The 25,310-nt window shown below is 45.6% G+C and overlaps 1 protein-coding gene across 1 annotated transcript; it reads right to left on the bottom strand.

The window, feature by feature from the left end:
• Nucleotides 1-6,369: 6,369 nt before the first annotated feature.
• On the bottom strand, nt 6,370-22,788 carry LOC130284946 (uncharacterized). Its single transcript, XM_056535930.1, has 4 exons — nt 22,394-22,788; nt 22,187-22,310; nt 21,099-21,172; nt 6,370-7,097 (listed from the first exon to the last, which is right to left on the bottom strand). The coding sequence occupies exons 1-4, from the start codon at nt 22,707-22,709 to the stop codon at nt 6,688-6,690; spliced, it is 924 nt and encodes a 307-aa protein (XP_056391905.1). The 5' UTR covers nt 22,710-22,788; the 3' UTR covers nt 6,370-6,687.
• Nucleotides 22,789-25,310: the final 2,522 nt, after the last annotated feature.

Raw genomic sequence — 25,310 nt, 5'->3', positions numbered from 1 at the left:
GGAGGTGGTGGTGATGGTGGCGGTGTTGGTGGTGCTGGTGGTGTTGGTGGTGGAGGTGGTGTTGGTGGTGGTGTTGGTGGTGGTGTTTGTGATGGTGGCGGTGTTGGTGGTGATGTTGGTGATGGAGGTGGTGCTGGTGGTGTTGGTGGTGGAGGTGTTGGTGGTGGTGGAGGTGGTGTTGGTGTTGGTGGTGGCGGTGTTGGTGGTAGTGGTGTTGATGGTGGTGTTTGTGTTGGTGGTGGTGTTGGGGTGGTATTTGTGGTGGTGATGGTGGTGGTGTTGGTGGTGCTGGTGGTGGAGGTGGTGCTGGTGATGGAGGTGGTGCTGGTGGTGTTGGTGGTGGAGGTGTTGGTGGTGGTGGTGGTGGAGGTGGTGTTGGTGTTGGTGGTGGCGGTGTTGGTGGTAGTGGTGTTGATGGTGGTGTTTGTGTTGGTGGTGGTGTTGGGGTGGTGTTTGTGGTGGTGATGGTGGTGGTGTTGGTGGTGCTGGTGGTGGAGGTGGTGCTGGTGGTGGAGGTGGTGCTGGTGGTGGAGGTGGTGGTGGTGGTGGTGGTGTTGGTGATACTGCAAATCCTGAACAATAGACATCACTCTTCTCCTCATACCTATTACATTACCGTAATGTTACTGAAGCTACGGGAAGGGAAATGGTAAAGATTAGTTTCCTACAATAGTTTTGGTCCCCTAAGAGGCCCAAAGTGAGGATTGAGCGGGTGAATGTGTTATGATAAATGACGATGTTATGAAGATTGTGCCGGAGAAGCTCTTACTTGTACACGAATATAGGAATAATGAAATCCGAGGCTTTTACATAGGGCTCCGCTTCCACAATCCTGTTTGCCAGCTCAAACCCCTTATTCCAGCCGACCGGCTTGTCCAGGGCCAACAAGTTCGCTGAAAAGATAAATTTGGCATCAAACAATTAATATAAAATAATAATAATCCATTCAATATATCGGCACCTCCTCTCACTGCTAAATGTAGATGAGATTCACCAGGTCTTACCATTTTCTCCACTTGTTCTACACATTACTATGTAAGATTTACCATCAAATCTTAATGATTGTCCCTTAATAGGAATACAGGGTCAAGAAATAAGGGTCAGGGTACAAGATAACGTTGGACGTTTCTGCCTCAAACATACACAGAACATGAAGTAAACCCGGAGCTCGTGATCCATCAATGCAAGTGTGTTCCAAAAACGTATAATGTCTGATAGTATCTTGACGCGTTTCAGGACCACTGTCCTTTTCTCAGCAACTTATAGATAAATATCATAGATAATAGATAATTATCTATACGCTGCTGAGGAAAGCACAGTAGTCATGAAATGCGTCCAGCTACTATTATCAGACATTTAACATTTTTGGAACACACTTGATACCTCAATATATTTCAGTGCCTCCAGTGACTATCATTTATGGCTCCGGACAAAAAAAAAAAACACGAGGATCGGCGTCTGGAGCGGGATATAACCAGCGAGAGCAGCGGCATCATTATCCCGAACCAGCAGTTGAAACGCTGTAAAAGCAGAGACCCGGACCCCACGCCTGTCGGAGAGGGAGAACCAACCCGCTACACACATAGATCGATCCCGCAGAGGATCGCGGCGCTGATTGACCGGCTTCATATCCAGCCACTGCCAGTCTGAATATTGTCTCCTACAGCGGAGGGGTAAGAGGGGATGATTTTCCATACTATACAAGCTCTATTTTTATGAAATATTTTTTTTCCAAGCGATACATACAGCATATACATATACTTCAATACTAAATGACTACTGCTTGCCAAATCACTACTTGCAGTATTCATCTATAACCTCAATAAATATGAGACATAGTGAATAAATACTATTGGTCACCGGTTCTGTAAAACATCCCTGGTTATTGGCACTCGATGTTATAATTACATCTCTATATATCGGATCTATTACCTGGATCATCACATACAAGGACATGATTTTGGTTCTAATATATTTTAAAATACTTTCCTTTTTTCCTTTTTACTACTCTTTATTTATACTATTGCTATATTATTTTGCTTCCATTATATTGGGTGTGATATCGGCAATCCGGAACCCTGCGATCCACTTTTATATAGATACACTGATCATTTTTATTAACAATTTTTATTAATAATATTTGAATTAACTTCATATAAACTATAAGGATTATTACTTTGGTATTTTGCAACATAATATATCTTAAAGCGGTACTCCGGCGCTAAGACATCTTATCCCCCATCCAAAGGATAGGGTATAAGATGCCTGATCGTGGGGGTCCCGCTGCTGGGGACCCCTGTGATCTTGCATGCAGCACCCCGTTACAATCAATCCCTGGAGCATGTTTGCTCTGGGTCTGATGACTGGCAATCATGGGGCCTGAGCATAGTGACGTCACGGCCCCGCCCCTGTGTGATGTCACGCTCCACCCCCTCAATGCAAGCCTGTGGGAGGGGCGTGACAGCTGTCATGCCCCCTCCCATAGGCTTGAATTAAGGAGGGCGGAGCGTGACATCACACGGGGGTGGGGGGGGGCCGTGATGTCACAATGCTCAGGCCCCGTGATCGCCAGTCATCAGACCCAGAGCAAACATGCTCTGGGGACTAATTGTAACGGGGTGCTGCGTGCAAGATCACGGGGATCCCCAGCGGCGGAACCCCCGCGATCAGGCATCTTATCCCCTATCCTTTCATGGGATAAGATGTCTTAGCGCCGGAGTACCCCTTTAACATGGCAAATGGTGGACGAGCCTAATGTTTATTGTGGTCTGGTCCATGACTTATCGTAAAGTGTAGATGTTTGGGTACCACACAAGCCCATCCATACACTGAATGTAAAGTCTATAGGAAATGTATGAAATAGGAATCTTATCTACTGTACAGCACCCGTCCATAGAGACGCACAGACCCATATAGCTTGATCCTAGAGATCCTGCTCACAATTACCCTTGAGGTCCTCTACAAGACGTTCTTCACTCTTCCCTTTCTGCTGTTTACGTTTATCCCATTTCTTACACTTACCAAGTTGGGCGAAGATCTCTCCAGTCTCGTAGGAATTCATCATGGAGCAGCCTCTGTTATCCACCAGGATGATCTTCTCAGTGAGCGGGTAGGTCAATCTCTCGGTTGTGTGGCTCTCGTTCGTACCTGCTGCATTTGCACAATTTCTGTACTCAGTCTTGTTCCACACACAGATGGCACTGTTTATAAAGGACGACTTCCCATGGCCGACATACCCGAAGAGCTGCAAGAGGATCCTATTAAAACCCTGGTTGCCCCTTTTACATTTGTCAAATGTAAAATCCTTAATCGCCTTCCTCCGTCCTTCATCATCCATGGCTGATGGTCTGTGTGAACCGTCAACGCTCTGCGCTCGCTATAAACCACCAAAACATGAAGCCAAAGTCCTCATTTATTACCTCAGTTCTTGCATTTATTCAGGAACTTCCAGGTGTATTCTTTTACTGGGGACAATGTATAAATTCTTACCTGTAGAATAGTTTTTTAGTTCATTATAGTTCCCCGCCTCAGAGATAACAGCTAAAGGGTAATATGGACCCAGGAATAAGAATACAGGTTCTGTTCTGTACGGACTTTATGGTGTTCTAGAAAAGGGACAATGCAATATATAAAGGAATCAGTCTAAAGCTGCATTCACAGGGAGAATAAAAAAAAATGGCTTTTGCCGGACCTGCGGTAAATCTGTTGTCACGCCGAGCGCTCCGGGTCCCGCTGCCTCCCTGGAGCGCTCACGGCGTGCTTCTGCTTGCAGCGCTCCGGTCGGCACCGCTGACTGCGAGCGCTGCTCCCTGGTCTCCGGAGGGGACGCGATCCGAGGCACGGGTCGTGCCCGCCCTCGGATCGCGCCCCATGTCACTCACCTCACGCCTTCGTCTGCTTTCTCCCAGTGCGTGCAGCCCGCTCCCTAGGGCGCGAGCGCCGGCTTGCTAAAATTTAAAGGGCCAGTGCACCACTAATTGGTTCCTGGCCCAATCTCTCCCTGTCACTCCCATTCCTATAAAAACCCACTTCCCCTTCCTCTCCTTGCCGGATCTTGTTGCCTTGTGCCCTGAGAAAGCGTTATAGTGTGTCCCAAGCCTGTGTACCTTGACCTTCTGCTGTTGCCCCTGACTACGAACCTCGCTGCCTGCCCTGACCTTCTGCTACGTCTGACCTCGCCTCTGTCTAGTCCTTGTGTACCGCGCCAGTCTCGGCTGCCAGAGAGGTCGAGTCGCTACTGGGGAACACGACCTGGTAGTTACTGCCGCAGCAAGTCCAACCCGCTTTGCGGCGGGCTCTGGTGAACACCAGTAACTGCTTAGAACCGATTCTCCAGTATGACCCGCGTCATCGCCTCTCTGGCACAGAGGATCCACCACCAGTGTCCTCATCAGCCGCTAATCCGGACCCTGACATCTGTTTAGCTCATTAAAATGAATGAGGTATGTTTGATTTTGTTTTCTCTTCTTTTTATTGAGAGATTGTTTTATTTCATTTCATCTTGTTTATTGCAAAAAATGTACAATAATAAAAAAAAAATATATATATATATATATATATATATATATATATGTAGTGCACCAGTACAGGACTTGGTCCTGTCCCCTTTGTCAGTGGTCCCCTCAGCCAGAGTCCCTCCATGCTGGTAGGGCTCTCCTGGAGGGCTAACCCCTAGTCGCTTCTCAGTAGTGTGCATAAATGTATATATTTATATATTTTACTATAGTGTATTTATGTACAGGACCTTTGGGTCATGTGACTTTAAATAAATTATGTTATGCTTTGGTTCAAGGACCTTTGAGTCATGTGACATACCCATAGTTCCTTAGGTCAGGACTGACAGATTTGCAGAACCAATGAGCTTTGTACCTGCCCCTGATTATATAATCTGCTGCATCCACTCAATTCGCTCTCTTCCCTCTTACCCTCTGGATGTTACATAAAGCACATCTATATCTTCAGCTACAATTCATGCTAGGCCTGAAGCCTACTCTTCAGCAGCCACAAAACAGTGAGTTATCCAGCTCAAAAACTACAAATCCTGTGTGACTACTGCAACTCAAATTACTCTAAATTCAGTAGCACAGTGGCTAGCAAACCTAAGCTCATTAACCTCAGAAGTCCCAGCAAACCTGTGAGAAGCCTGTACCACGGTCCTCTTACCAAAGACTGTCTGTTATCTGCAGTTGTATAAAATATGCTGTAAAGTTATTCCGTTTAGTCTCAACTTCTGCTGTGGACATTCATTTATTCCTCCCTATCGTTTATGGGATGGTTGGCGGTAGGACCATTACCTTGAGGAAAACCCCACCCTGGCGTCACGACAACTAAGAGTTAATCCTATACCCTACACTACCACTCCGCAACACCCCAGACACCATTACCCCTACAGGCTGCCACATATTAAAAAAAAATGAATGGGGTATGGCAAGGATAGGGCAGTAGATAGTTTTTAAATTTTCCTGCTGGACCCAGCTGTCATATGCCCAAATCGTGATGTGAATGTAGCCTTAGAAAAATCTTGATTATTGGTGGTATTTCCAAAGAAGTGGTCTTTATACCAAAGGACCATATGAGGCTGCAACATAATACACAACAAAAAATCATTTTACAAAGACAATTATGAGAAATTCTGAGAACGTAAAAGGACGTCTCTTAAATATTTTATTTATTGTGTTTTGGGAGCAGTTTACAAATGTTATGGGATAGGAAAGCCGAAGAAAACGCTAAAAGACCTAATCCAGGCAGAATGGTCAATTACTTAAGATTATGGATGTAATGATTTAATAAAAAATAAAACTTGTTCTGAATTCCTTAAAATATAAACACTTAAAGGGGTACTCCAGTGGAAAACATTATTTTTTAATCAGCTGGTGCCACAAAATTAAACAGATTTGTAAATATACTATTTAAAAAATCGTAATCCTTCCAGTACTTATCAGATGCTGTATGCTCCACAGGAAGTTGTATTTCTTTCTGGATTTCTTTTCAGTCTGACCACAGTGCTCTCTGCCGACACCTCTGTCCGTATCAGGAACTGTCCAGAGCAGGAGAGGTTTGCTATGGGGTTTTGCTTGTACTCTTCATAGTTCCTGACATGGACAGAGGTGTCCACAGAGAGCACTGTGGTCAGACTGGAAAGAACTACACAATTTCCTCTGTAGTATACAGCAGCTGATAAGTACTGGAAGGATTACAATTTTTAAATAGAAGTAATTTAAAATCTGTTTCACTTTCTGGCACCAGTTGAAATGTAAAACATTGTTTTCCACTGGAGTACCCCTTTAAAGCCTAGGAGACCTCAGATGGTCAAACACAACTTTTCAGTACAATTGGGGCAGTTTCGATAAAAATTAATTTTATTCGGACTAAATCCAATCTGATGGCCGATTTATTGGAATCAGACAGATTTCTTGAAATTCACTCTTATCTTGTAAAAATAATTTTTGAAATCTCTTAAAATATACAGCAATGCCAATGACGACTAATAAATGTACTTCTATAGTAGTGTCTGCAGAGTGACCAGGGGGTCCCGATGTCTCCTCCGATGGTCGGACACAAGTTATTTAGGATTCTTCTTTTTCAGCATTCCCAGCCATGACTTCCTGCCCTTCCTCTGCTCCTGCGTTACTGCTCTTGGTTCTTCTCGGCTCTTTTCATGAATTCTTATTTCTTCTTCGAGTTTTTTTATTTCCTCCATATATTTTCTCTTGTTCTCCTGGCATTCTTGTTCATATTTTCGCTCTGGAGTCTAAGTTCATTTTTAAGCCAAGTCTCTTCCTTCATCTTTGTATTTTCCGATTCTACGTATTGCATTTTCAGATCATTGTGGTGAATATATGTCAGGACAAATTCTTTCCGCTCCAGCATCTCCTCCGTAGGGTTCCTCCGATGACCCAGTTGAAAGTGAACGTCTTCGATAACTTCATATAGGAACCTCAGGACTTCCTCGTGTTTTGAGGTTGTTTTTGTGTGATCCTCGGGGGTGTAGTTTTCCAGGGCAAATATCTGCTCCACCCCCAAGCTTTGGAAATTTGCCATCACATCTGCCCTGTTGCTGCTGCTCTTGTGGGTGAGAACAACGACGGGTAAAATTCCTATTGAAATGTAACAAAGAAAAATTACTTTTCATCTTCATTATTCATCTTTAACTATTTATATCATTTCCAAGGAAATCGCATTGTGTAAATAATTACAGTATTTTTCGCCGTATAAGACGCACTTTTTCTTCCCCAAAACTGGGGGGGGGGAAAGTTTTTGTGTCTTATACGGCGAACACCTGGCCGGGACCCGCCGTTAATACAGGACATCACCGATCGCGGTGATGCCCTATATTAACCCTTCAGACGCGGCGATCAAAGCTGACCGCCGCGCCTGAAGGGAAAGTGACACTAACCCGGCTGTTCGGGACCGCGACGCCCAGAACAGCTTACAGGACACTGGGAGGGACCTTACCTGCCTCCTCGGTGTCTACTCCGTGCCGGGATCCCCTGCGCTCTCCTTCCACGTCATCACGTCGTCGCGCACGCCGTCGCGCACATCATCATCCAATAGGAGCGGCGTGCGTAGCGACGTGATGACGGCGACGTGATGACGGCAACGGAGAGCGTGGATCCCGAGAAGAAGAAGTCCGGGGACACCACGGGGACGCAGCGACAGCAATGGAGCGACATCCAGGACAGCGGTGATGGGTCCGGAGCGGCGGGGACACGTGAGTATTACCTCCTATACAGTGGTCTTCAACCTGCGGACCTCCAGATGTTGCAAAACTACAACTCCCAGCATGCCCGGACAGCCGTTGGCTGTCCGGACATGCTGGGAGTTGTAGTTTTGCAACATCTGGACGTCCGCAGGTTGAAGATCACTGTTGGGTGCAGAATCTTTTTTTTTCAAAATGTTGCACCTTTAAAATAGGGTGCGTCTTATATGCCGGTGCGTCCTATAGGGCGAAAAATACGGTAACTCAGATTGTTAATTTATCTTAATAAATGTTGAGAGTGATACCAGACACACTGCATTCAGTATCGAGGATGATGGGGATATTATTTCAGGATCAGGGTGACATCAGAGGTGTAACATAAAGTGTACCTGTCCTAGAGACAATCTCACACCCCAAATGATTGTTAGAACGAGCAGGAAGATAAACACATCTCCTCGCTCCATCCCACAGACTTACATTATGCGGCCATCTTGGTCCCGTGACGCAGAGCTGGAAGAGAACGCTCTAAGTGCGCACTTCTCAGATCCCGACTGATCAACACTTTTACTGTCTCTATGAGATATCAAACGTTTTTTGTTTTTATGACAGTGTCTATTTAAGGCTCTTGGGCCCCCGTGTAAAACTTGTTCCAGGGCCCCCACCTGTCGTGCGCCATTTATAACATAAGAGTTTTCTTATGTGGCAGAGGGGTCTTTAGGACCCCTGAAGTATCAGGGCCCATGTGCTCAAGTTATGCCACTGGGTAACATACTTTCTACATGATAGAAACGAGCAATATATTAGCACCCGACCATAATAGATGCATTTCAGGAAGATCTGCGGCATATCAGGCATCACATTGTTCTCATGGTGGCACCGTAGTAAGAAAAAAAAAAAACATATATATATATCGTTCAAACCTCAGTTTTCTTTTTGTTCATCGTCATATTTTAAGGCCTATAACTTTATTTGTCTGTTGACATGGCCATATGAGGGCTTGTTTTTTGAAAATCAAGTTGTACTTTTTAAACCCTTAAAGGGGCACCCCCCCCTAGACATATTATCCCCTATCCAAAGTAAAGGGGATAAGATGTCTGATCGCGGGGGTCTCACCGCTGGGGACCCCCGGGATCTCGGCTGCAGTACCCTGCTGTCATTACTGTACAGAGCAAACACGCTCTATGCGTAATGACGGGTGATACAGGGGTCAGAGCATCGTGATGTCATGGCTCCACCCCCTCATGACGTCAAGGCCCACCCCCTCAATACAAGTCTATGGGAGGGGGCGTGACCACAGTCACTGGAGGCACAGTGTTGCCGCCAGCTGTGTTCCTCCTATAGACTTGGACACCCTCATGCTGCTGTGGGGCTCACCAGTGTCCCAGGAGGTATGGTGACCCCTAGTGGTGGGATTTTTGTTGGCAGTTTTCTTTAATAAAATGTGAAAAAAAAATGTAAAGAAGTAAATAAGAAGAACTATTGTTTTACGAATATGTACCACATAAAAAGTTTTTATATCTGACAGGGACCATTTAAATTACTACATACAGTTTCCTTTTAGTTTTAAGGTGGATCTAATAAAAGGGACATTTTATCGGTTAGGGTATTTTAGGTAGGGTGTTCTTTGTGTGCCCCTTTTGGGCCTTTGTGTGATTTATATTGTTATTTATCTTGTTCCCTAACTGGGATACCATTGGCTTTTGTATTGTTAAAACTATTTTTTTTTTTTTTTTATATCAACTGGCTCCAGAAAGTTATACAGATTTGTAAATTACTTAAAAATCTTAATCCTCCCAGTAATTATCAGCTGCTGTATGCTCCAGAGGAAGTTGTGTGGTTCTTTCCAGTCTGACCCCAATGCTCTCTGCTGACACCTCTGTCCATGTCAGGAACTTGTGTAGAAGTAGAAAAAGAAAGACCAGAGGCCGGTGCCTCGTGCGTTACCCTAGGCACAGGATAGGGGGTGTCCCTGGTGAGACGGGAGTGCAGGCTCTATAAAATGGCCACTCACCTTGAGCATATGGGAAATACGCATATCACCCCTTATAGGGGATGTGGATCTGTGCAGCCCAAAGGTCCCAGGAAAACCCTCCGGTGTCCTGCAGAGGTACTGGAGAGGAAATGTGGAAAATGACCTTGGCATCAGGCGCTCAGTAATCCGATAGAAAGTAGCGCACTCAGGTCATTTAGTAGGAAAGTTCAGTAAACTTTATTGATGTTCAGCAATGACACGTTTTGGGGTTAATCCACCCCTTCCTCAGATTGACAAAGTAAATACATAGGATACAGCATGGGGAGCTTATATAAGTATAGTAATTAACACACAAAATGGAGGACAGTGCAAAGGTGAAAGGGTCAAATGTACATAACAGATAGCCGGGGTGTGGGGAGAGCCTGACTAGAAGAACGGAGCCAAACAGAAAAACAATTCATTAAACCAAACGTATTCAATGTAGGAAACCAGATACATTATATTGTGTCCGGGATTAAGTGAATGAGAGGCTTGGATAATGCGACTATAACGTCCCTGCGTGTGATGGATGTAAACACCGGCACGCCACAGCGCCCTAGTAAGCAGGAGCTGGTTAATAGGAACGCGTCACTAAGATGCCGGGCACGTGGTCTCCGTCAGCCAATGGTGAAGGGGGCGTGAGCGGAGATCGTGGCTGTAATAGAGCGGCGCATAGAGAACACTGGCTTCGCTATCGGTATCTGGAAAAGCCGAATGCAAAGTCAGTGAGGAGCTGAGTGGAGGTAAATGCACGAAGGTCACAGTATCATGTAGACGTGCAGAGCAATAATGAGCGGATGGCGGGAAAAGATTAAATCACTGCAATGGAGACGGTAATCTGCATATTACAATTACCAGCATTTCTCCTGCGGTGTATATAGTAGTATATAGCAGTGTATACGGATACTGGAAGCCTGTGCTAGCATTTCTCCTGCAGTTCATATAGTAGTATATAGCAGTGTATACGCATACTGGAAGCCTGTGCTGGTATTTCTCCTGTGGTGTATATAGTAGTATATAGCAGTGTATACGGATACTGGAAGCCTTTGCTGGTATTTCTCCTGCGGTGTATATAGTAGTATATAGCAGTGTATACCGATACTGGAAGCCTGTGCTAGCATTTCACCTGCGGTGTATATAGTAGTATATAGCAGTGTATATGGATACTGGAAGCCTGTGCTAGCATTTCTCCTGCGGTGTATATAGTAGTTGTCACGATTCGGCTTACAGGTAGTGGATCCTCTGTGTCAGCGAGGGATTGGCGTGGACCGTGCTGGTGGACCGGTTCTAAGAGGCTACTGGTGTTCACCAGAGCCCGCCGCAAAGCGGGATGGTCTTGCTGCGGCAGTAGCAACCAGGTCGTATCCACTAGCAATGGCTCAACCTCGCTGACTGCTGAGAAGGCGTGGGACAGAAGGACTAGGCAGAGGCAAGGTCAGACGTAGCAGAAGGTCGGGGCAGGCGGCAAGGTTCGTAGTCAAGATGGATAGCAGGAGATCAGGTAACACAGGCTTGGACAACACTAAACGCTTTCACTGGCACAAGGCAACAAGATCCGGCAAGGGAGTGCAGGGGAAGTGATCAGATATAGCCAGTGAGCAGATGGAAGCCAATTAAGCTAATTGGGCCAGGCACCAATCATTGGTGCACTGGCCCTTTAAGTCTCAGAGAGCTGGCGCGCGCGCGCCCTAGAGAGCGGAGCCGCGCGCGCCAGCACATGACAGGAGGGGCCCGGGACGGGTAAGTGACTTGGGATGCGATTCGCGAGCGGGCGCGTCCCACTGTGCGAATCGCATCCCCGACGGCCATGTCAGTGCGGTGCTCCCGGTCAGCGGGACTGAACGGGGCGCTGCAGGGAGAGAGACGCCGTGAGCGCTCCGGGGAGGAGCGGGGACCCGGAGCGCTAGGCGTAACAGTAGTATATAGCAGTATATAGAGAAGAGGGTTGCATTGACAATCCAACACAATGGGCAGCACATTGAACACATTTTATAAGTGGTCAGAAACTTGTAAATAACTCATGAAAGAATAAAGTTACGTTAAAGCCAAGAACATCATTGTTTTTCTTGTGAAATTCCCAATAAGTTTGATTCCTATTGGAAAAACAAAAGTTGGATTCAAAATGGCCAACTTAAAAATGGCCGCCATGGTCACCACCCATCTTGAAATGTTTCCCCCCTCACATATACTAATGTGCCACAAACAGGAAGTTAATATCACCAACCATTCCCATTTTATTAAGGTGTATCCATATAAATGGCCCATCCTGTAGATTGGAATTAAATAAATGAACATAAATTAAATATATTAGGGGAGATGGCAGGGAAAGGGTGAGGGCAAGAATATATATAAAATAAATAAATATTATATATTACATATTTTATATATAATAGGACCAGGACAGACTGTTTCACGCAATCACAGCGCTTCCTCAAGCCGGTATGTGACTTTCGCCTGTGGTGTGACATCATATATAGGTGTCACGGTCAGAGGCGTCCTCACAGGGCATCAAAACAATGTGAACATGTGACAAAAAATATGTGATACAACATCATGATGTCCTCTATTTTGTGTGTTAATTACTATTATTATATAAACTCCACATGCTTTATCCTATGTATGTACTTTGTCAATATGAGGAAGCGGTGGATTAACCCCAAAACGTGTCATTGCTGTACATCAATAAAGTTGCTGAACTTTCCTACTCCATGACCTGAGTGCACTACTTTCTATCGGATTACTGAGTGCCTGCTGCCAAGGTCATTTTCCACATTTCCTATCATGTCAGGAACTGTCTGGAGCAGGAGAGGTTTACTATGGGTATTTGTTCCTGCTCTGGACAGTTCCTGACATGGACAGAGGTGTCAGCAGAGAGCACATCCTGTGAACACAGCAGTCCAGAGCATTTTTAGTGTGAGCAGCGTACGGTTGTGTCCCTTGTTGAGCTCCACAAACTTCCAGCAGATCAGACCAGAGCAGGTGATCCATCAGCCTTCCCAGTGTCAGGCTCCTGGGGAGAGCCTCCCTGCATGGAGCCCAGGGCCTCCATTCCCCGTTTTTCCAGGCTGGCGGGGGATGGAGAGAAAACAGCGTCAGCCATTTTTCCGGCCGTAGGAAGAAGATCTGGCAGAGTCTGCAGCAATGCCGGCTCTGCTCCTCCGGCAATGGGTGCCAGCCAGAGATCCAGTGGAAGGAAGCCGAGGAGGAAAAGTATTGAGTTGTGGGCTGAGAGGGGGCCCAAAGAGTCCAGTGAGACCTACTGCTCCCGCATGACCGCACGGTTTGCGGAATACGACCACTGTGGTAGGGAGCTTAGGTTGGTGAAAGAGGACCTGCCCAGAATCTGGCAAGCTCTGGGTACAAAAGGAATAAGCTGGAATTGAAAAAGAGGATTACAGCCCTGAAGAATGACATTGCAAAGCTGGAGGAGAGGAGAGCAGAGATCCTCAAGGGGAGCGGTATCTTCAGGGAGGACGAGGATCGGTTTGCCACCATGAAATCCCCAGGTAAGGTGAAGGTGGATGATGGGGAGAGTAGTGGCGGTGAAGAAAGAGAGGATGGTGGTGTTGGTGTAAAGGAGGAGGAGAAGAAGTTGTACAGGTTGTGGAGGATGATGTATTGCCTGACCTACTCCCTGTGACACCCAGACCACTAAGACTCAGGTCAGCTACATAGAGTCGGCTCAGGTGGCACTACCGCTAAGAGATAGTGAGGATGATGATGTGGAGAGTGAGGCTGGGGGGATTGCTGAGGACTATAGTGATGCAGGAGTCTCCAGCCCACCTCGAGAATTTTACATTTGGTGATGACCATTGTGATGACATATTAGTAAAGAGAAAAGCAAAAAAACAGAAGACCCAGGAAACTGTGCATTATGTGTTCCGTCCTTTCCAGCAGTCTGGGCCAGCTGCAAAGCTGGTTCAGGCTGCTGGGTCCTCCAGACTGCCAGACCCCGTTTCTGTGGTGGAGCGGAGCCAGCATGGGGGATACAGCATGGCGTCAGTAAAAGCTGCGGACGCGATAGATGTGAAGCCCACCCATCCTGCCGGTAGGGAGGGGCAGGATGGGCTCATGGTGGGCAATGCGAGTTATAACGCCGTGTGCTCGGGGGCGGTTCCCTGAGTACTGTAGGCATTACTGGCTCTGCAGGGCACTCCCCTGTGAGGGGGGGGAGTATCCGGGTGCCGGGATTAAACACAGAGCCTGTGCAGTCGGGTAAAGCAGGTGCTGGCACTGTGGGAGTAGCTAGGGTGCGCCCGGTGGGGCAGACCCAGAATCAGGATATAATATCAACCATGAAGGAGAAGCCATTTGCGTCGACCCCAGAAGCGGCTAAGCCAGGACTGTACTAAAGCCAGCCATACTAAAAGACATCCCAGCCAGCCCAGAATTTGTTAGTCAGGACAAAAATGTAGGATGTGATATTGATGGGTGTAGTAGTGTTGTGGGTGAGAGGAGTGTATGTGGGAGTGTCAGTGGAGTGAATGTTGATGGGAGTGGTAGTAGTATGGTTAGAAATAAAGAGGTTGAGAGTAGTGGTGTGAATGGTGTTGTAAGTGGTTCTGGCTCTGGGTCTGGGTCTGGTCCGGCTGCCACCCTGGCAGTGACTGCTCCTGGGAGCTATGCTAATGTCTCTGCCAAGGGTTCCGGGGGGTCCCCGTCTCCGTCGGGCCCTGGGGGCCATTTGCAATAGCGCCTCCTGGAGGCTCTACGCAGGGGGTGACAGGTCGATCCAGGTAGAGGGAAGGGGTGAGGTCGACCTGTCTTTCTGGATAGAGAGGCACGGTTTGGGGGCTTTCCAAGAGCGGAATGGGGAGATGGTCTGTTCCCTCCCGACAACCGGGAAGGACAATAACCGTAGGAATGTGGTCCGTCTGATTTGGAGGGGCGAGGATGCGTGCCCACCTCGCGTAAAAGTGGTTGAGCGCCTCCTTCAGATGGAATTCAGGGTGAGTGACATCTTTGCCCTGATTCATCCTTACAGTTCGTCTGAGTTTGATGTCAGTTTTGTTAGGCCAGAGGGTCTCGAACTCTTCTGGTCGAACTACGAAGTGGCAAAAAACAAGCCTGGCTGGTGGGATTTTGCCGTTAAGGCATTTTCCCATGAGAACTCTGTCAAGAAAGTGACCGTTTTGACCCGTAACGAGTTGCTTTCTTGTTATGACATCATGACCTGGCTCGGACGGTATGGGGATGTGACGGACATGCCCAAGAAAAACTTGAATGAGCATGGGATCTGGTCTGGGGCCTGGACGTTTTCCGTCAAACTCAAGCGTTCAGGGAGTACAGTTGCCCACATTCCGTCAGCCGCCTTCCTTGGACGTGATAGGATCCAGGTCTTCTACCAGGGTTAGCCTAAGGTCTGTCACAGGTGTGGCAGCCCCACCCACTTTAGCGCAGCCTGTACTGTACAGGTCTGCGCTTTGTGTGGTGGGGTGGGTCATCTGGCCGCATTCTGTAGGCAGATCCGGTTCTACCTGTGTGGTGTCCTCAGGCACCCTTTTAGCCGTTGTCCTAGCGCCTTCGCCCATGCAGCGGCCGCTCCGGCTGAGGAGATCTGTGAAGTTGCCTTGGCCGGGGAGGGTATGGGCAGGAATGGGGGTGCAACAGGGCTTGTGAGGAGGAAAAAGGACCCCGCCAAACTAAGGCGGGAAGAAAATCGTAGAAGGAGTAGGGAGCTGGAGAGTACCCAGGTGACGGGGGTAGCTCCGGCCCCTGCTCCTGAAGCTGGCCCTGTAACCACTGAAGCCCTGTAGGAGAATGTGCTGGATGAGGAGATGAGGAGGCTTCACAGAGAGGAAGGCAATATGGCCAACCCATTCGATTCCTCCCACTATGAAAGTGTGGATGAGGAGAGTGGGGAGAGGCCCAAAAAGAAAGACAAGGGCAAAAGGTAAGGGAGAAAGAAGAGGTCAGAGCCCTCTGTTCCTTGTACTAAGGGCCAGGTTAAAAACGGAAGCCTGACTTCCCCCCTCTGATTGACCTGTCAAACCGGTACCTCGTCCTTGATACCATCTCCTCCCCCTCCTTGGAGGGGGAAGGTGAGGGTGAGGTGCCTAGGGAGATAGAGCCTCTGGGGGGAACTGGGCCCTGTCCTGTTGAGGCACCTTCCTCAGAGGGCAGGGCTAGACCAGCGCTGGACGGAGATGGGGATAATATGGATCTGTCTGAATCAAAGAAAAAGATCCAAGAGTGGTCCTGCCCTCTCATCTTCTTCGGGGGCAAAAAAGAAGGGAAAACAAAAGTAAAGGGTGTGACCGTCTAATTTAATCACTCTGTATGGCGGCACTCACCCTATTGATGCTGGCATCTATTAACTGTGCCAGCATAAAGTCGGATACGGCTAGATTTGCAGCCTTTGATTTTCTCGGCCTTGTTGAAGCCGACATTTTCTTTTTACAGGAGACCAGGTTGTCAGATCTAGCCTCCCTGGTAAAAGCCAGAAGAGAGTGGAGGCGCGGTCCCTCCCATTGGTCTCTTGCGGCTGAGCCGTATAGTGGGGTGGCGGTCCTTTTTACGGCTCCTGTTGAATGCCGACGGGTTATTGAATTAGAAATGGGGAGGTGCCTGATCTTAGATGTCTTCATGAAGGGACAAGAGCTCCGGCCCATTAACATCTATGCTCCGCAAACTAAGCGGGGCCGTAAAGATCTCTCTATGAGCATTAAGCCCTTTATTTTTACAAGTCGGCAAGTGATCTTTGGAGGGGACTTCAATAATGTCACGAGGTCCCAAGATAGGAGAGGCTCCAATGGTCCGCTGACTTGCGATAGTGTGGCGCTGATTAGCATAGCTAGAGAAGCTCGCCTAGAGGACGCCCACATCCGGAGCCCCTCGGGCCACACGGGTTTCACCTATCATCGAGGTAGTCGCAGGTCTAGGATAGACAGGTTTTATTTAAAGGAGGAAGCCGTCTCTTCCGCAGTGTCCGTGGTTGAGGTGGAGTTCTCCGATCACTGTATGATTTTGTTTTCCCTGAATGTTTCAGAGACCCACAGGATGGGAAAAGGTTATTGGAAGCTAAATTCGTCCCTCCTGGAGGAAGCGGAGATAAGACAGTCCTTTGAGGATTTTCTTCAGAGTCAGGTACCTTTACTGGATCTATGTAGTAGTAAGTCAGAGTGGTGGGAGATATTCAAGAAGCAGGTTGCGAGGTTCTTCCGCCAGCTCTCGAGCCTCAGGTCCCTGAACAGGTATCCCCTGGATCAGGGTCTGAGGAGGAAACTCGAGCTCCTTGTCTCGACTGGAGGTAGACGAGAGGATATCTCCAGAGTGAAATCCTTGCTGATGAGGTGTCAGTACGATAGGTACGCATCTTTGGTTTTTGAGAGGGATTACGGGAGGTACCGCTCGCCCGACCCTTATAAAAAGTTCAAGATGTCAGTGAGTAGTAAAGTCATTTAAGGATTGATTGATAGTATGGGATCTCTGAATCGGTCCAGATCGGGGATCTTGGAGGTCGTCAGATCCTTCTACTCACACCTCTTGGGAAAGAAGGATCTGGATCGGGATGTGATGTCGGGTTTCCTGGCTTAAGCCATTCCTGAGACCCCTCTCTTGGCATTTTGGAAGAAGAGATCAGGGAAGAGGAAGAGAGACTGGCGATCGAGGTGCTTGCCCCCAAGAAGTCGCCAGGTCCGGATGGCTTAACATCTGAGTGGTACAGGACCTTTAAAGGGTACCTCTCATCAAAAAAAAACTTTTGATATATTATAGATTAATGTATGCAGAATAACTTCACAATTGCATGTTATTAAAAAATATGCTTCTTTCTATTTAATTTTCCACTTTGAAGAAATGACCACTAGGGGTCTCCCTTCCAGTCCTGGCAGCAAGCATTTCAGACTCATGCTGGAGTCCTAAACATTACGAGCTGCCAGTCAGCTTTGTTCACAAAGGAGAACACTCAGAGCTGCCAGCCTGCTTTGTTCACAGCCTGTTTGGCTGTGAACAAAGCAGGCTGGCAGCTCTGAGTGTTTAGGACTCCAGCATGAGTCAGAAATGCTTGCTGACAGGACTGATCGGGAAAAATACAATAGAAAGAAGCATATTTTTCATTAACATGCTATTGGAAAGTTATTCAACATTCATTAATCTAAAATATATCAAAAGTTTATTTGATGAGAGGTCCCCTTTAAGGAGTCTTTAGTTCCCCTCTTGACTGACGTATTCAATGAGTGTCTCTCCTCGGGCACTCTGCCGAAGTCAATGAGGAGGTCAGCCCTGATTCTTCTCTCAAAGGGTAAAGATCCCAGCCGTATTGAGAATTGGAGGCCCATAGCTCTTCTCAATACGGACAGGAAGCTTCTGTCTAATATACTGTTTAATTGGTTGGTGAAGTTTGAACCCCGGCTCCTTTCGGAGGCCCAGCACTGCACTGTTCCTGGCTGAAGCACCTTAAGTGCTGTCCTTAATGTCAGGGAGGCAGTGGAGTGGAGTAGTGCAGGTTTCTGGAAGGGGTACTTACTGTCCTTGGATCAGGCCAAAGCATTTGATCAGGTGAATCACGACTACCTCTGGTCCGTCCTCCTGAGATATGGCTTATTGAGTACTTTTGTTAATTGGCTTAAGATCTTGTATGCAGGGGCAGAGAGTTTCCCACTGGTGAACGGTTGGTCTGGCCTCTCTTTTGGACTGGGGTCTGGAGTCCATCAGGCTTGCCCTTTGAGCCCGCTGTTATATGTGTTCGCCATCGATCCCTTCCTTAGGAGGGTGAGTCGCGGACATTTGGCGGGAGTTGGGATGAGTCTGGCAGAGCCGGAGGCCATCCAGAGGGTAGTGGCGTACGCTGACGATGTCACTATTTTCGTCTCCTCGAGAGAGGAGGTCGATGTGGTGATGTCGGAGATGGAACCTTATTCGGAGGCATCCGGTTCTAAGATCAACCGGGATAGGTGTGAGAGTCTCTGGCTGGGAGGGGGGATCCCACGTTTGATCTCCCGGACACCCTTCCAGGGCCCCAAGAATCAGCAAAAGTCTTAGGCATCACATTCGGCCAGGATGATTATTCCACCAATAAACTGGGATGGTAAGCTCCAGGATGCCACTCAGAAGGTGGACCAGTGGAAGGGTTGGTCTTTGACCCTCAGGGAGAGGGTACACCTGATCAAATCGTACCTGCTCCCCTTGTTTATCTATCTGGGCAGTGTATGTATCTTGCCAGAGGCTTACTACACTAGGGTCTACAGCCTGTTTTTTCAACTGTTATGGGGGAACAGGATGAACCTAGTCAAGAGGGAGGTTACGTACCACACGAGGAGACTAGGGGGTTTATCTATTGTAAACCCGGTGGTGTTCTTTACGGACACCTTCTTGAAAGCTAACATCTCAAACCTCTGGAAAGAGAGGGCTCCTCCGTGGGTACTGTCCTGCAGGGAATGGTTTCGGCCTTTCTTTCAGAAATGGGAGAGAGGAGGGCGAGTGAAGGACCTCCGTACGCCCCATGGATATCTTCCGGCTTACGCTACCCCAACTCTGAAGGCAATACGTCGGTGGGGTCTGGGAGTGTGGGAGATCAGGACCCAGTCAAGGCAGTTCCTTGACAAACGGGTTCTATTGACCCACTTCCAGAAGCCTCTGGCGCTCAAGGACTGCCCAGGTCTGAGGGTGGGGTTGTACCTTTTAAACATGTAAAGGATCCCCCAGAAGTTTTGGGACTTGGCCTGGCGTTGCTTTCAGGGGAAGCTATGTGTAAGGGACAACCTGAAGTATAGGAACTCTGATGACCGGGGATGTCCCCGAGAAGAGTGTGGGGACACGCTGGAAAGCATTGACCACTTCCTGCTTCATTGTCCCTTTAATATAGGGGTCTACAACTGGGTGGGTGCTTCCATCGGCTGGAGTCAACTTGCCAGCCTTACCTACCCGGAGTGGGCTTATGGGGCATTTAGGAACTTGGGTGGCCGAGACCAGGGCACTTTATTCTTAGTTAGCTTAGTGGTTAGGTACTACACGCGGAACGCACGGTGTTTAGTGTCGACCCAACAGAAAATCCTCTCCGAGGTGGAGGTCTGTAGAAATCGGGAAGATCAGGTCTTTGGAGTATGGCAGTCTTGGTACCAGTAGGGCTTCTCTCCTGTGGAGAGGGTTTTCTTTCGATGTGCCCTAGGTACTAAATCTTTTGGGAAGAGTACCCTTGTTTTGGATAGGGGAAGTGTTCTAGGGATAGAGATAGGGTGAGAGTAGGGTTAGTTTTAATGGGGGGATAGAATTAGGGAGAATTGTAGGGGGAGTTAGGGAAAGAGTTTAAAATTATTTTGATGTATCAAGTCTGCCATCCTTCTTCCTGGTGGTGGGCTAATGCATGCACACGCTAGCTTTTTTGTTTTGTTTTAAGCTGATATGGCATGAAGGGCTTACAGGCGACCAAACTTGGGCCCAAAGTGGGTTGTGGTTCAGTGTGTGTAAGTTAGTATGTTTAAGTTTGTGTATAAGTTGGTTGGGTGGAGTGATAGGTGGGAAGGGTGTATTTGTGTGTCGTGGTGTGTTTTTGTGTTTTTGGGGGACCTGACATGGGTCAGTTAAGGACAGGACTTTGTAAACTGTAGAGGAACGGTATGGACTCTGACCCATGTGCAGGAGGAGTGGTGTGGGTGAGGGCACAGTTCTAGTGTAGGGATTTTCCTAGGGTTTTTTTGTTGATTTTGTAGGTTTATGTAAATAGGGTGCATATATTTATGTTTATATAATATATTTTATTTATTTCTATTAATGTGATTTTGTATCTATATTGTTTTATATTGTCTCATATTATAGTCATGGCAGTCAGACCAGTTATTGTGTTGATATGTATTTTTGTTTATTTTAATTTTTTTCCTTTGTTTTGTTTCCCGAGTATGGATGGTTTTGAGTTACAGCCGGGAAGTGTTAATTTTATGTGTTGATAAGCCAAGTGGTGCTGTTTTTTTACTTTGGATGGTTTGAGTTACAGCCAGGTAGTGCTAATTTTATGTTTATATTTTGATAAGCCAAGTTGTGCTGTTTTTATGTTTATTTTCGGTATGTGTGTCAGTGTGGTTTTGTTGTTTTCTTTTTGCTTTGTAAAGCTGGGCTGGCCGGTTAGGCAGGGTTTTGTTTTCGATTTATATTATAGCTGGTGAAGCTTGTTTTTTTGTTGTATTGGATAAGTTTTGTACTTTTATAATAAAAAGAGTGTCACAGAGAGCACTCTGGTTAGACTGGAAAGAACTACACAACTTCCTCTGGAGCATAAAGCAGCTGATAAGTACTAGAAGGGTTAAGATTTTTATACAAAAATACTTTACAAATCTGTATAACTTTCTGGAGCTATACACTTTCAGAGTGCCCCTTTAAGCAACTTTCCCAATCCAAGAGAGATAGAAAGTCAACAAACCCTGAGATGGTTCCATCTGACTAGAGGACATTTACCTGTGAGGTCTCTGGAGGTCACAATCAGCTCTCGCAGATGGTCCATCTCTCCTGGGACAATTCCTTTCTTCACACTGATGGAAATAAAACCATGAAATAATAAATATACAAATTATATAATAAAAACCTATTGATGTCATTAACCCTCAATGTGAACAGTGACTTTATGGCCACCTCAGCCCTGAGAATCCAGAGACTCACTTGGTTCTGTCTCATATTGTACATGGAATTTTCTTCACAGATAATGAATGAATCCGGTGGATGAGAAGACTCTTTACCGGTGCCGGTGGTTTCATGCAGAGAACATTTTCTTTCCTCACAATTATGTCAGTTCAGGGACTATGACTAAGGACTGTATTTGCCAACTTGGGTGGGGCTTGTAGCCTCTCTCCCCCCTTCCATTGTATGTGTGCTCAGTCACGCTGGAGGAAACTGGGAGCAGGCTGCATGTCGACCTCGTGCTGCTGTAATTGCCCACTGGCCCCTGGTTTTTGCTTATTACGCACAGGTAGGTTAGCGTTAGGTCCCGTGCCATCTGAGAAACCTTGGCGTTGGTGTGCGGGCTCTGGTGTGTCCTTTATATAAGGATATACTGGCGAATGTCTCAATTTTAACATCAGTGTTGAGGGATTAGCCAATGTCACTGTATACATCTACCACAGTAGTGACCTAAATTTCTGTATTGTAAGGACTGTATGTGGCCTGAAATGTGTCGACTGTGTCCGTCCTAATTTCCCAAGTGATCTTAAAAAGCTTCCAATAAAAGCAATTTGTTACCTCTATGAAGCTCGTAGTCGGCATTTTCCGTAGATTGTATTTTACAAGGGAATTTGTAATAATAATAATAATAAAAAGATCTATTGTTTAACCCCTTAATGAGTGTGAGTTAAACCTTTATTTAAAACTTTTAGTTTTACAAAGCTGTAGATAGAGAAGACAATAGAAGCTCAGCCTACCTCTCCCAGTAGATTAAGAAGACAATATGAGCTAATCTTTCTCATCCTCTGTAGATACAGAAGACTAATGGAGTTCAGCCTCCCCTCCATAGTAGCAGTGTAGTATATACAGAGCACAGGGCACAGTCTCACCTGTAGATGAAGATAGGGACAATGAAGTCTGACTTGTTTATACACTTTTCAGCTTCTATTATTCTCCCTGCAAGACCAAATCCTTCATTCCACTCCACGGGGGTATCTAGGGGTAACAGGTTTCCTGTAGGACAGAGAGTAGACTAGATGGACCATGTGGACTTTTTCTGCTGCCATCCACCTTCTATGTTTCTACAGAGCACTCACCCAGCTGAGCGAAGATCTCTCCAGTCTCATACCCGCCCATTATGGAGAAGCCCCGATTGTCCACCAGGGTGATGTTGTGTGTCAGAGGGTAGGATCTCCTCTCCAAGGTATGACCTTCATCCACACCTGCAGCTTGTGCCCAGTTCTCATACTCCCCTTCTTCCCAGACAAACTTACAGGTGTTAATAAAGCAGGATTTTCCATGGCCCAGAAAGCCAAAAAGTTGAAGAAGAACTCTGCTGAATCCTTGGCCTCTTTTAGGACACTGGTCAAAGCTGAAGTTCCGAATGCTATCCCTCAGCTCCTTCATATCCATGGCTGACTGCGAGTCTCCGAGATTTTCTCTGTGTTCATGGAGGAGTCCAAAGTTCTAGTTTATTGTGACCAAATGAAAGTACACGACGCCAAGTGCTGTGCGACTCTTTACTGTAACGCTCAGCACTTTACAGAAGTTGTCATTTATCAGACCGCCTTCTATGACATCAGAAGTCACCAAGAAGTTAATTGACCAAAGGCAACGAGGTGCCACCTGTGCCACATATAGTACCATGCACAAATGATCCTATAGGAGGCCGACCATAATGTTTATCAAACTCAGAAACCATAGTCTATAGGTCTCCAGTCCTTCCAGGGTTAATGTTAGGCTGAGTTCACATTTGTTCTCTCAATTTCATTTTCCATCCCGTTGGTAAGAGACCGTAATGGACTGAATGTTTTCATGTAAATCCTCTATTTTTCTGCTTTATAGACTTGAAGTTGTTTTATTTCACTGTTGCAGTTTGTAGGTCCGCTCATTGTTGGTGTTTTTCATTTTATATGCAAAGTTTGATTTATAACTGACTGGTGATCCCGATAATGTCCTCAAGAGTGCTGGGAGAAATAGCGCCTTGGAATGATGCCGAGTAAGCTCAGAGAGAGCGGGCAGACATCCGCCTCTCCGCGTCAGCCTCTCCGCTAGTCAGTCAGCTCAGAAATAATCACAGACTCTCTTTACAGCACTCTGGCATGTCTATGTTAACAAAGCTGAATTAAAGGGGTATTTTTTTTTTTTTTAACCAACTGATGCCGGAAAGTTAAACAGATTTGCAAATGACTTCTATCTAAAAATCTTAAATCATCCCATACGTATCAGCTGCTGTATGCTCCATAGGAAGTTTTGTAGTTCTTTCCAATCAGACCACAGTGCACTCTGCTGCAACCTCTGTCCATGTCAGGTAGCAGAGAGTGGATTTTCTCCTTCTCTGGACAGTTCCTTACAAGGACAGAGGTGTCAGCAGAGAACACTGTGGTCAGCCCATGATTTTTGTGTAGCACATGTTATAAATTTACTACAGTCAGTGCACATTGTATAAATATTCTACAGACATTGTGCACATTGTATAAATACACTACAGACAGTGCACATTGTATAAATATACTACAGACATTGTGCACATTGTATAAATATACTACAGACAGTGCACATTGTATAAATATACTACAGACATTGTGCACATTGTATAAATATACTACAGACATTGTGCACATTGTATAAATATACTACAGACACTGTGCACATTGTATAAATATACTACAGTCAGGGCACATTGTATAAATATAATACTATAATTGTGCACATTGTATAAATATACTACAGTCATTGTGCACATTGTATAAATATACTACAGACATTGTGCACATTGTATAAATATACTACAGACATTGTGCACATTGTATAAACATACTACAGACATTGTGCACATTGTATAAATATACTACAGTCATTGTGCACATTGTATAAATATACTACAGTCATTGTGCACATTGTATAAATATACTACAGACATTATGCACATTGTATAAATATACTACAGACATTGTGCACATTGTATAAATATACTACAGTAATTGTGCACATTGTATAAATATACTACAGTCAGTGCAGATTGTATAAATATACTACAGTAATTGTGCACATTGTATAAATATACTACAGTCATTGTGCACATTGTATAAATATACTACAGTCATTGTGCACATTGTATAAATATACTACAGACATTGTGCACATTGTATAAATATACTACAGACATTGTGCACATTGTATAAATATACTACAGTAATTGTGCACATTGTATAAATATACTACAGTCATTGTGCACATTGTATAAATATACTACAGTCATTGTGCACATTGTATAAATATACTACAGCCAATGCACATAGTAAAAATATACTACAGTCATTGTGCACATTGTATAAATATACTACAGTCATTGTGCACATTGTATATATATACACTACAGTAATTGTGCACATTGTATACATATACTACAGTAATTGTGCACATTGTATAAATATACTACAGTCATTGTGCACATTGTATAAATATACTACAGTCATTGTGCACATTGTATAAATATACTACAGTCAGTGCACATTGTATAAATATACTACAGTAATTGTGCACATTGTATAAATATACTACAGTAATTGTGCACATTGTATAAATATACTACAGTCATTGTGCACATTGTATAAATATGCTACAGCCAGTTGTAACATTGTATGTATATATATATATATATATATATATATATATATACATATATATATATACTACAATCATTGTGCACATTGTATAAATATACTACAGTCATTGTGCACATTGTATACATATACTACAGTCATTGTGCACATTGTATAAATATACTACAGTCAGTGCACATTGTATAAATATACTACAGTAATTGTGCACATTGTATAAATATACTACAGTAATTGTGCACATTGTATAAATATACTACAGTAATTGTGCACATTGTATAAATATACTACAGTAATTGTGCACATTGTATAAATATGCTACAGTCAGTTGTAACATTGTATGTATGTATATATATATATATATACACATATATATATACTACAATCATTG

Source organism: Hyla sarda, chromosome 8, assembly GCF_029499605.1.
Source record: "Hyla sarda isolate aHylSar1 chromosome 8, aHylSar1.hap1, whole genome shotgun sequence".
NCBI lineage: Eukaryota > Metazoa > Chordata > Amphibia > Anura > Hylidae > Hyla > Hyla sarda.
Note: the sequence above shows the minus strand (reverse complement) of the source record. Positions and strands in the feature narration are given on the sequence as shown.